Below are 11,804 nucleotides of genomic sequence, written 5' to 3'. Positions count from 1 at the left end.
GAACTTTGAATGTCTGTGTGTGTCTATATATAGATATTTTAGACCTGGAGAAGTGGGCTTTGGGCACACGGGAGATACTGCCAGCTCAGACCTTTAGCTCTTGTTTCCCTGGGGAGAAATGCACTTTGTGTAACGATTTCCTACAAAACCACAGGGTAGGATCTGCCGGCGTGTGGTCGCGGAGCCGTGCCAGCCATCTGCCTGTCCCTGTCTCCCAGCCTTGTGCATCCTTCACGTGAGCCGGTTGGAGGCAGAGAGCCGAGGCTGTGCCCTCTCCTTCCGTCCAGGAGCTCTCCACTGCCTGCTGCCAAGGCCACCCCACTCCCAACTCTTCCCAGAGCTGCCCAGCAGTCAAAGCATCCATCAAGAACCCTCCGTGCTGTGACGCTTTGCCTTGCAGTCATCTGCCAGAACCTGAGCTTCCCACCTTCACAGCCAACGTTCCAGGTTTTCCGCTTGCTTCAGCTGGGGTGAGAAGAGGTAAGAGCCTTGAACGCCAAGGAGAAAGGAGACACACGGGTGGGATGTGCTTTAGAAGAGATTTGGGGGGGGGGGATATTTGTGGATCTGGAAAGACCATGTGAATGAGCTCAGGCTGTGCCAGCAGTGTGTGAGCCGGGACTGGGGGAGCTGTTCGGTCAATGATTTTATTTGTTGAAAGTTGCTGGCATCATCTGAAGCCATTAGTGTGAATGAGCTGGAGCAGAGCCATTACCCCGGCAAGCGCGGCAGCACAGGCACGGTGGCAGTGGACAGTTGGGGGGAATCTCTGGTTAGAGGACTGGGTGGGGAGATAAATCTCAGTTGTCCCTTTGTCCTTGGGAATATTATTCCATGTCTTTGTATTTGTTGCTGGGTTCAGTTGCGTAGTAACAACCATCCTTGCAAACCTGTCCCGGGAAATAGGGCAGGGTTTAGAAGGAGAGGGACAAGCAACCGTGGATCAGTCTTGAGGGCTTGCTAGGGAGGCTGTGGGTTCAGCAGAAAAACACGGCACTTCCCATACAGCACGTCCTTCACTCTTGCACTGCCACGAAAGGATTTTTGATCAAGCTTTAAAACATAACTTGGACAAGACACGAAGCATGGGAAGTGCTGGGGGAAAGGGGAATTTCTCAGAAAAAGATGAAAGTCAAGTTTAAAGGAAGAATCCCACATAGTCCCACTCATAAAATTAGTTAGTGGCGACCGTTAGCATGCGGTGGTCACACGTCGTTTCTTCTGATTACTTTTCAGGTCTCCTTTCTGTCTGCTGGCAAGCAAAAAATTACCAGGTTTATGATTGCTGTGGCTCAAGCTAGGTTTAAATAACGCATAACCAGCCTTCTTTTTATTTAATTATTTTCTTAAGCCCTCTCTGGAGAGCCTGGGAGCCCAGCTTGCTCCATCGACTCCACGCTGCTGTTCCTGCCTGGCCGTAATGGCAGTGTGGGGCCGGCACCCGCCGAGGGGAAGCTTTCAAGCCCAGTATTGATCCTTTGGAAGTTTATGGCTGCTGGTAGCCTCAGTGGCTGCTGCTTGTTCAAGCTGCCATGAGACAGACTGTTTCATTCCTTAATATCAGGCTAAACCTCCTCCACATCAAAAAGATTTATTTCTGTGCTTAATTTTTCCAATCCGTGATTGCTCCTGCGGAACCCAAGCTGCCATTTCGATGTGGCACTAATGCAGCTCTGTAAAGCTGCCTGGTGTATTTCTGCCCTCCCATGGACAGTGTGTAGTGGTGGGGGTGCTGGCAGCCCAGGATGGGTCTCCTGGGAACCCTTACAGACCAATTCCAATGCCTGTTCCCTTCAGCCATTCCCTCTCTCTGTACCAGTCCAGGAGATCCTGCTTTCCTCTGCAGCCATCCCTGCCCTCCTTCAGCAGTTACCTGGAAGCAGAGCAGTCTTGTGCTTCTCCGCTGCCTGTAGCACGCCTTTCCCAAGCCTCAGGAGGGACCTCTCTTCCCAAGAGGTAATTCCAAAGCCAAAACTATCTTTCCTGATTGCCCAGTTTTCCAGGTTAGGTTTGTGGAGCGACTTCTCCTAGGTCCCCACATGGAGTAGCAGGCACTGCCCATACCTCCTCCTCCACCTCTCCTCGGCTGAGCTGCATATGCCCAGCTGTGGCTGAAATCATCTCATCTGTGCTCACCTCACCACGCTGGTAAAACCCTTGACAGAGCATCATTTGGAGTCAGCTGGATGCAGGCAGCACCTTGCTCTAGCATGAGCACCCTCTGGGTGCTGCATAAGCTCCGTGGGAACTGCTGTGGCACTTTGTGACCACCTTGCTATTCCATTGTGGGGAATCATGGCCAAATTAGGCTCTTCTGGATTTGGCCATAAGGGAACCAGGGTGCCGTGGTGCTGTCAGGAGGAGGGTGACAGTGAGGTGTCAGGAGGAGGGTGGCAGCGTGGCAGGGGCCTCAGCACAGTTCTGCCTCCCCAGGCACTGCCAGCTGCTAGAGGTTTAGTTCAGAAAGAGTCACTCTCCTTGACCTATTTATTTTTGCCCACGTTTGTGGCCTGTGTCATGTCCCATGGAAGAGATCGTGCTGCTTGAAGGCCCATTATTTTTAGCCAGCCCAATTTTCTTGTTGCAGCTTAGTGTGAGCTGGTCCTTTCAGTTCAACTCCATCACAGTTCATGCTCTCCTGCACTCACCAGCCCTTACCCAGGTCTCTGTTCTTCTTTGTACATCAATCGCTGACTCAGTGGGTTCCCTACTTCTCACCACCAGGATTAGCTCCTTCTCCTTTATACTCTGCTCAGCCTCTCCCACTACTCCAGGTCCATGGCTTAGCCTCCGATATCCCTCTGCCCCAAGCTTTCACAACTGCAAAGGCAGGCCCTGGATCCCCGCACCCCTCCCCAAACCAAACCTTCTCTCCTTTCTGCTCCTATAACCTTGGCTGGGTGTCCCCTCCTCACAAATGCCAGGAATCTGGAAATGATGCTTTAGCCACATAAAAATCAACATCTGCCTCCTGGGCCTGGCTTGGCCTCGCTCTTTCTACCTCTACCCAGGACAGGAGGGAGCGTTGCTTTCTGCTGAACTCGGATCATGATTTATTGCTGTGACCCATCCTGTCTGGGCAGTTGACCAGTGATATATTTACTTCTCTCAGTCCATCCACGTATCCCAGAACTGTGGTTCATGCTTGGCATTGGGTCACAAAGGGGTGGGCTCAGAAATCCAGACCAGGATAATTAGATTCTCTTTGTGACCGTGGGCCAGGAGGTAAGGACTTCTACTCGCTCCAAGATTTGGGTGAGCTGTGTTAGGAGCCATGCCAATACTCATTTCATTTTCTGAAGGGGTCGGTCCCGGCAAGGGCCATGTGCAATTCCCATCAGAAGCTATGGCTCCAAGACAAAAAGAAATTCATTATGAGGGCTGCAGATTGCATTGCAGACTGCCTTTATTATTCCCTGGACTACTACCAGAAGGCACAGTATGATTGAAGGAGCAAGAACAGTTTTAAGGTCCTATTTCTTGGAAATCTTTAGGGCTATATTAATTTAATTTAAAATACAGCTACTGTTGGAAACCAAGCAGCATTGCCTTTTCGGCTGCAGGAAGCATAACACAATTGGTAAAGGTTACCAGGGACTAAATCTGTGCTGAAAATCCAGCTAGTTCCTGTCCGTGCCCTTGAAAAATCTTTCTCTAGGGAGCCCTGCTAATTCTCCAGGCACTGGCTGTGGGGTGGGTTTGTGGAGCCACTGTCCCTGCCTCCTGTCCCCCAGCGCACCGGGTTCGATTTTATGTGCCAGCAAGGCAGTAATAGGGATCGCTCTCTAATGCATCCGTGATTACATGGAAATTGAAGTGTGAGAGAGAAAAGAAATGAGGCAATTGAGAGGCATGACTCTGCCGCCCGACCCCTCTCCCAGCTGCTAGCATCACCCAATGACCAATATAAATGATGCCAAATGGGTATATTTTCCAGTACCTGGTGTTGACGGACAACAAATCACAGGAAATATTTAGCTATTTCCCTCTGAATGGCTTTATCTGGACCTCCTCATACTCCCTACTTTGATTTTTGGCTCCTTATTAACGAAAAATGTGCAGGGAGGATGTTTGTTGTTGGTACACGAGCCAAGAATAGATTCCAGCTCCTTTTACCATTTTGGTGCCAAAATGCCAAGAGGGATGAGACACCCTGTAGTAAATGCTGCTCATTTTGAGGCAGCAACTAGAAATATGGCTCTGACAGAGTCAGGGAGAAGAATGGATGAGCCAAGCAGTCTGTCATTTGCCCGGTCACAATGCTGGATCAAATGGGATCTACAAAGAGATGGGAAAGGGTGTTTCACCATCCTGCGAAGGGGTAAAGTGGTGTCCTAATGTCTACAGCTCTGTGCTGGTCTCTCCCTTTGACAGTAAAGATGTCCCCAGGCTATCAAAGTGCAAGATGTGCTTTGCTGTCCCATAGCTACCAGTTTCCTCTGTAGCTGCTAATTCCTCAGGGAAAAAAAAATCTGAGCATCTCCTCTGCCTATCCCACTCCTCACACCCTGGCAGGCAAGTGTCTCTCCTGGGAACACGTCCTGCTTTTCCTGAGCTAAGGGAAGCATTAAATAAGAACACTAAAAATGAGGCTTGCTAGCAGAGCCAAAGGTGGAAAGCTTGCAGGAGCATGAGCTGGAGCATGTGCTTGGGCTGTCTAAGCGACAGCATTCCCCTTCCCGTAGGTCGGTACCTTCTGGGAAATGGCTCAGTGGGAACGTAGGAAGAGCCAAATCCTTAATTTCATATGGAGGAGAATTGTCAGAGCTGTTTCAGTGCTTGAGGGTGCAAGTACATCTGCTTCCTACCAAGATGTACTCGTCTGCTTTGGACTCGGGGTAGGATGCGATAATCAAAGTCTCTTTCTCCTTTTCTGTCTTTCGCCCAACAATCTGCAACTCTTCCAGCAGCGTTCCCTGCTTTTCCCTCTTACTGCTGCCCAGAGCAGTGAGCTGGAGCTGCAGACAGGCCTTAGGCCTTGTGTCTGTTCACTAAACACGGTTCTTTGAACTCCACAGTAACTACAAGGCTCCTTCACATCTGTCTTCTGAACCCCGCTGTAAGATCAGCCTGGGGCCGAGCTGGGGGAGAGCTGGGTGCTGTGTGCTTGTGCCATGGGTGTGTGGGGGTGGCACAAGCTCCCCAAGAGAGCCTGGTTCAGCAGCAAAGAAAAGCTATTAGCATTGTCTGCTTGTATTAATCATGAGGGAGCCACAGCAGAACATTATCTTTGGAGGATTTTGAGCGTAAAAGTGCAAGCTCTGAGGACTCTTGGCCTCTCTGAGAGCCACTGCAAGCAAATATTAATACATTTACATCAGAGGTGCAAGGCAAAAGCTGTGCTCCAGTCTGCTCTCCAGCCAGGTGTGTCCGACCAGCGAGCCATCATCTCCCAGCCCAGGCAGGAGCCACGTCTCCCGATCTAATCGTGCAATCCCACCGCCTCTGCTGCAGCAATAACAGCTACAAGGCTTCTCTTCCAAAGAGCCTGTTCTCCAGCGTGTGCCGCGGCAGCGAACGCCGGCTGTGAGCGCAGGCGTGACGGAGCGATTCCTGCGCGGGTTCAAAAGCTGGCACCCGCGGAGCCGTGCGACACGTGCGCCCCGGCTCCGCTGCTTATTCCTCATTATCTCAGGAGTAGGTGTTTCAAAGGAAATGTGGGGTTAGGAGGGCTCTGCCCTCCTTCCCAGGCAGTGGGACACAGCGGGCGAGCGCCGTGATCTGCCCCCAGCCCTCTCCGTTTCTTGTCCCTTGAAACTCCTTGCTGTGTGAGCAAGCCTTGTGCAGTTTTAACAGGAGCCCAAGGAAGAGGCGTCCCGCTGCTGCTGTGTTAAATTTGGCAGCTTGTGTTGTGTGGCTGGATTTATGGGGTTTTTTTCCTTATTGTTTGCAGTGCTGAATGAAGGCAAAAACGTGCCTCAAAATATACATAGCACGGTGCTTATCTGGGATTCATTCTGCCTTTATAAAAGTAGTCAATAGCGTTATCTGCCTCGCTCTCACTCCCCAGAAGACTGTCTCTCATGCATATCTTTTCCTTCTCGCTCGTCTTCCTTTAATCTTTTATTCCTGTGGCATTTTTTTCACCCCACATTAATTGCACTTTTGCTCTGCTGCACCGAGAACTCTGCTTCCTGGTGACATTTTATCAGTCTTCAGGGCACCGTGAAAACGGCTGAATTCTGCAAATTAGCAAAAAATCAAAGGAAAAAAAACCCAATTCCATTCCGTAAGTGACATGGGAGACAAGGGAATGTTTTTTGCCTCCTTCTGTAGTGTTTTCCCAGGGCCTGACCGCAGGAAGTGCCAGCACTGAGACTCTGATCCAGGAAGCACAATAAAGGGTGAGATATTGCATCACGCTGCTCTACTTTCAGTCACTTAATGATGTCATTCAGTGTGGGTTGATATAGCATGGGTTTTGCAAAATGGGGATCTTGATGTGGGTAAATCTGTCCTGGAAGAGGAAAAACCATGATACTGAGGGGAGAAGGGAGGAGGGTGAGCAGAACTGCTCAGGAGTGAGTTTTGGTCTGGCAGCTGAAAGTCTCTTTGTTGATCTGTTAATGCGGCATTTGTGAGCACCAACAGGCTCCTGTGCTCTCACTGCTGCCCTTAGATAAGGGTCTGTGGATGGCAGATGCTGTGGTTCAGCTACATCCTTGGAGAGACAGGCACTGGGTTTGGCTGGGGCAGCTGGAACTTACCTGCAGCAAACAAAACAGAAGCCAATGAGCCGCTCCTGGCCATCCCGAGCCGCTCCTGGCCATCCCGAGCCGCTCCTGGCCATCCCACACTGCTCCAGCACCAGGACCCAGCATTCAGCACATCAGTGAGCCCTGGGTCCGCATGGGGCAGCAGTCGGGTGGGATTTGGTTCCAACTCTCCATCTGTCAGGGGCTGCTGTGATTGTTTTAATGGCTTACTTCAGCTCGACCTAAATAGGCAATTAAGGGCAGCGGGCAAAGCCATTTGCCCAAAAGGCAGCAGACAGCTCTGTGCTGATGGCCGCGTGCCCTCTCCTGGCAGCTGTCCCCACCGCCACCTTGGCCCCCCCATGCTTTTGGGAATGAGCACCTGTGGCAGGAAGGCGCTGACCCTACTCAGCAGCGTGTTCGCCGTCTGCGGCCTTGGCCTCCTGGGCATCTCCGTCAGCACCGACTACTGGCTCTACTTGGAGGAGGGCATCGTCCAGCCCCAAAACCAGTCAGCAGAAATCAAACTGTCGCTGCACTCGGGGCTCTGGAGGGTCTGCTTTCTGGCAGGTATGTGCTGTTTGCTGCCTCTCAGCATTGTACCATGGCAAGGGGCTGGGGAAAATAGGATTTTTAGAGGCTGTGCCCATCTTGGCTTCCAAACTTGGGCACAACCTGAGTAATGCCACCAGCCCTTGCCCAGCTTTAACACTCAGATGGATAAATGTGCCTTTGGGCACAGGTTCTGGGAGAGTTTATTGCTGCTGTGCCAGACCCCACTGCCCCCCCGTCCTGCTCCATCCCAGCGTCACGGCCACAGCACCTTGGGCAGCAGCTCAAAACTTTCCATTCTGTGCGTGCTGCATTTAGATTCAGGTCAGCTGGACTGGTCCTGTGCCCGCGCCAAGTTTGATGAAGCAACTTGGCTGCAGGTTAAATCAAACCCAAGGGAAAGGGAGTCTCAAGGTGACTGATGGAAATGTCATGAAGTTTCAAGCACTGCTATGAAAAAGTTGGGGGGGTGGGGGTGAGGATCTCTGATACGTACCCCAAGGTCCTCAAACCCTCCAGCTTCAGGTTTTGTGTAGAAGGGAATCATTTTGCTCAAGAGAGATGGTAGTTAAGAGATGTCTGTGCCCCAAACACCAACACCCAAAGTGGAAGCAGTGCTAGAAAGCAGGGTTGGTTTTCTGCATGCACTGAAATCCATTTTAAAGCCCCACCAAAAATGAAAAGATGAACATGCTGCCGGTGTGACTCGGTCTGTGTCTGCTGCAGGTGAAGAGCGTGGCCGGTGCTTCACTATCGAATACGTCATGCCCATGAACATCCAGCTGACGTCTGAATCCACAGTCAACGTCCTGAGTAAGTACTTTGGAGGGGTCTTGCTCTTTGCATCCTGCAAAGCACCAAAGGGTCACTAGGGATGCCCCCCAGTCATTCCACTTTGTGTTCTTGCTAAAGCAGTCCCTAATTCCTTGTCAGTGCAAGGATGGAACTACATTTTTTTGCAATGTGAATCACTGAATATGCCTGTAAGCTTTTGGGGATATCCCTTTCTGATGGCAGGATGTTCACAGAGGCTCTAAGCTGTACAATTTCCTGACACTGGCTATTCAGCGCTGATGTTGATGGAAGTGTTTGGCTTTATAGTCTCCTCTCCATAATTTGCAGCTGTATTTATTCTGTAGCAGTCAATTTTACACATTACATAGTGGGATGAATTAAGGATGGAGTGTCACAGCTCTTACGATGAATTCTGCAGACGGTTCTGATTTAATAAATAGAAGTGTTCAACAAACAGCGTTGCAGAGAAGCTAGAGCAGCAGCCTGCAGCACAGGGGCACCCACAGTAGCCAGGAGCAAGGAAGGACACAACCTGGTCAGAGAGCAGCAGGGCTGCAGCCATCCCACCCAGCCAAGCCCGTTTCACATGCTGTCTCCAGAGAACTGATCTGTTCTCGCTTTCTTCTGCTCCTCTCCTACCAGAGATGATCCGCTCAGCCACCCCCTTCCCTCTGGTCAGCCTCTTCTTCATGTTCATCGGCTTCATCCTGAGCAACATCGGCCACATTCGGCCTCACAGGACCATCCTCGCCTTCGTCTCGGGGATATTCTTCATCCTGTCTGGTGAGTTTTGCTCGGCAGCTTTTCTCCTGAAAACCCTTGTGCATGGAACACAGCTGCTTTTGTCACTGCTGTGCTCTCCTAACCCACTGTGGTGGCTCCTTTTTGGTGTCATCACCCACAGAGACCCCTGGCTCAGCCCCCTAGCCTGCTCGGGCTTTGCAGGGTGGGAAATCACCCAGCACAAGACCTGCTTGTGGCAGCAGTGAGGAGATGTGAGGGAAAGCACCCGCCACCCGTGCAGGAGCAGCTGCCAGGGTGCAGGGGGAGAGAGGGCATCTCTCACGGCACAGTGGTTGCTGGAGAGATCTGAACCTTCAAACTGCTCAGCTGGGATGTTTCTACATGAGACAAGAGAATGTTTTATTCATGGTGTTGTGCTAATGTTAAACAAATAGCTGTGACAGCCGAGCTTTGAAGCCAGCTCCTACCCAGTGCACACAGACTAGATCGAGCAGGTAATGGTTTGAGGGAAACCAGAGGAACTCAGCAGGGTAGCAGCCTCTTTCCCCAGTTATTTCAAGCACATTTCCACAGTCTTACACTTGCACCCTCAAGTCAGGTCTTAAAGGAAGGCGCTTCTTTAGTGGTTTCATGCCTGCAGCATTTCATCCCATCTTCCTCCTCGGTTTCTCCCAGGTCTGTCACTGGTGGTGGGGCTCGTCCTCTACATATCCAGCATTAACGATGAGATGCTGAACAGGACGAAGGACTCAGAGACGTTCTTCAATTACAAATACGGATGGTCATTTGCCTTCTCTGCCATCTCGTTCCTTCTCACAGAGGTACCCAGCAGCTGTCACGTCCCTGTAACCGGCATATCCCATTCCCTAGGGGGGACGTTGAGGCTGTGAGCAAAAAGAGGACTGAGGTGGGGTTTAATGTCAGACCATGAGGGCAGATGGGTAATATATAGTGGTGGGAGACATGCAGTGGGGACACATCCCAAGCCTGGAGCACTGCTGGGGCATGCGATGGTGATGTGATGCTGAGCATGGATACAGAAAAGGAGGATATGCAGTTGTGCCACATTATTTACTACAGGGACCCGGGGCATGGGGCAGTGAGGTTACTGTCCTCAGGAGCCTTTGTGCATCATCAGCAGAGAGAAAAAACCAATTTCTATTTCTGCTCTGTGGTGGTGGTGAAGGCAGCCTTAACGGGGCGAGCGTCAGGCTGTCTCTCTCTCCCCTGCAGAGTGCTGGGGTGATGTCCGTTTACCTGTTCATGAAGCGATACACAGCCGAGGACATCTACCGACCTCACCCCGGCTTCTACCGTCCCCGCCTGAGCAACTGCTCCGACTACTCAGGGCAGTTCTTGCACCCGGACGCCTGGGCGCGGGGCCGCAGCCCTTCGGATATCTCCAGCGAGGCGTCCCTGCAGATGAACAGCAACTACCCGGCTCTGCTCAAGTGCCCTGACTATGACCAGATGTCCTCGTCCCCATGCTGAGCACCCTGCACCCGCTCCCACCCAAGCACCGATGGTCACCTCTTCCTGACTCTGTTTGTCTTTGTTTTGGGTGGGGTGCCTCTCTTTCAGGGCAATTCTCTATTTATAGGAGCATAACTATAGCCACAGAGATTGGTTATATAACCAATAATGTATCTTAGAGAATTGGGATATTTTCCTCCTGGTTTTGGGTTGGGTTTTTTTTTATTATTCTTCCCTGCATATCTAAAAATCTCTCCAAAGTCGTCTTCTTTCAGCTCATCCTGCTGAGCAAACAGCAGTTCTGCCTGGGGGATAAATCCTGGGCTGGACTCAAGAGCTGAAAAAAGAAAATAGAATAAAACTAAGGAAAAGAAAGTGTCCTTTTTTTGTTTGTTTAGGTAGGCTGCAAAAGTTTGTGCATTTGACCGTATCATTTAATTTTAGACTTACTGGCCTAAGCACCAGCAGGCATGAAAGATTTGTGTAAATTCCCAAGAAATAACCATCATTAGAAATACATAAATTTGGTCTCAATTCAATATTTACTGATCGAGCTCACTGGTTGCTGGATGCCACTTTTAAGCTGGCTGTAATGGGAAATAGCCATCTTTCTCCACTATACCTCAGCAGGCTTAGACACGAGTGGGTTGCTGTTTCTCTGTGACCACTCACAAACTGTGGCTTAAACATCCCATGTGAGGCTGGGGGCACTGCAGCCCTGTGTTCTCTGGGCTACTGGGGTGGCTCAGGTGCCCACATTTCCTCCATCATCCCATAGACTGGAGGTCTGAGGAGTAACTGGGAGGATTTCCGTGCTGTATCGAGTGGGAAACTACCTAAAGCCTTCCCATAGGCAATGTTAGGTGCAGGATTTAGGGGAAATTGTGGCCAGAAGTACAAGTTATTTCAGTGAAAGGCGAGATCCCAAACGGGTGTAAAGTGATGTACCTGAAATTAATGGCACAAGCCCACTGTGGTTGGCTCATATTTCATTTTGGCAAAAGAACGGTGTTTTGGCTGCTTTTACTGTGTGTGTATAAACCTTGTTTGGGGGTTTTAAGTTTTAACATTTCACGTGAGGCTTTGGCACTTTTGGTCTTAGACAGCTGCCAGGGTGAAAGTGTCACTCTGATGGAGAAGGAAGGACTGTGCTCCCTCCTGTGTGCCTGTGCAAGCCGTGGGCTTCTCACCTCAAAGGGGAAAGCTTCATCCAAACCATATTGCTGTTCTCCCTGCTTTAAACCTTTCTGAATTTTCCTTTCTGCAAAACAGACCCCTTCAGGGACCCTTAGTATGTCTGAGTGTGTTTTGTCTCACTGTCATTAAAACACATAGGATATATATGCGCTTTTAACCTCATTTGTAGCTTACCCTGTGATGGATGTTGCACCTCTTTGTTATTCTTTACTATTTATTATTAGTTATTGGTTTGTTGTTTATAAACTACTCCAAAGTAGGGCCCAGGTCCTGGCACAGCACCACTGTCTGCACCAACTCAGCCGCCCGTCCCGCGGGCCATCGCTGCTGTATATCCAGCCAAATCTC

General features: G+C 50.5%; 1 protein-coding gene across 1 annotated transcript; it reads left to right on the top strand.

Annotated features, from left to right (window-relative positions):
* Nucleotides 1-7,057: 7,057 nt before the first annotated feature.
* On the top strand, nucleotides 7,058-10,514 carry CACNG5 (calcium voltage-gated channel auxiliary subunit gamma 5; the record flags this gene model as incomplete). The annotated part of the gene is made up of 5 exons (XM_084273517.1): nucleotides 7,058-7,265; nucleotides 7,974-8,060; nucleotides 8,685-8,825; nucleotides 9,462-9,607; nucleotides 10,020-10,514. The coding sequence occupies 5 exons, from the start codon at nucleotides 7,058-7,060 to the stop codon at nucleotides 10,275-10,277; spliced, it is 840 nt and encodes a 279-aa protein (XP_084129643.1). The 3' UTR covers nucleotides 10,278-10,514.
* Between the last annotated feature and the right edge of the window lie 1,290 nt (nucleotides 10,515-11,804).

Source organism: Gallinula chloropus, assembly GCF_964237585.1.
Source record: "Gallinula chloropus genome assembly, chromosome: 20".
NCBI classification, from domain to species: Eukaryota; Metazoa; Chordata; class Aves; order Gruiformes; family Rallidae; genus Gallinula; species Gallinula chloropus.
This window is presented reverse-complemented; position numbering and strand designations above follow the sequence as displayed.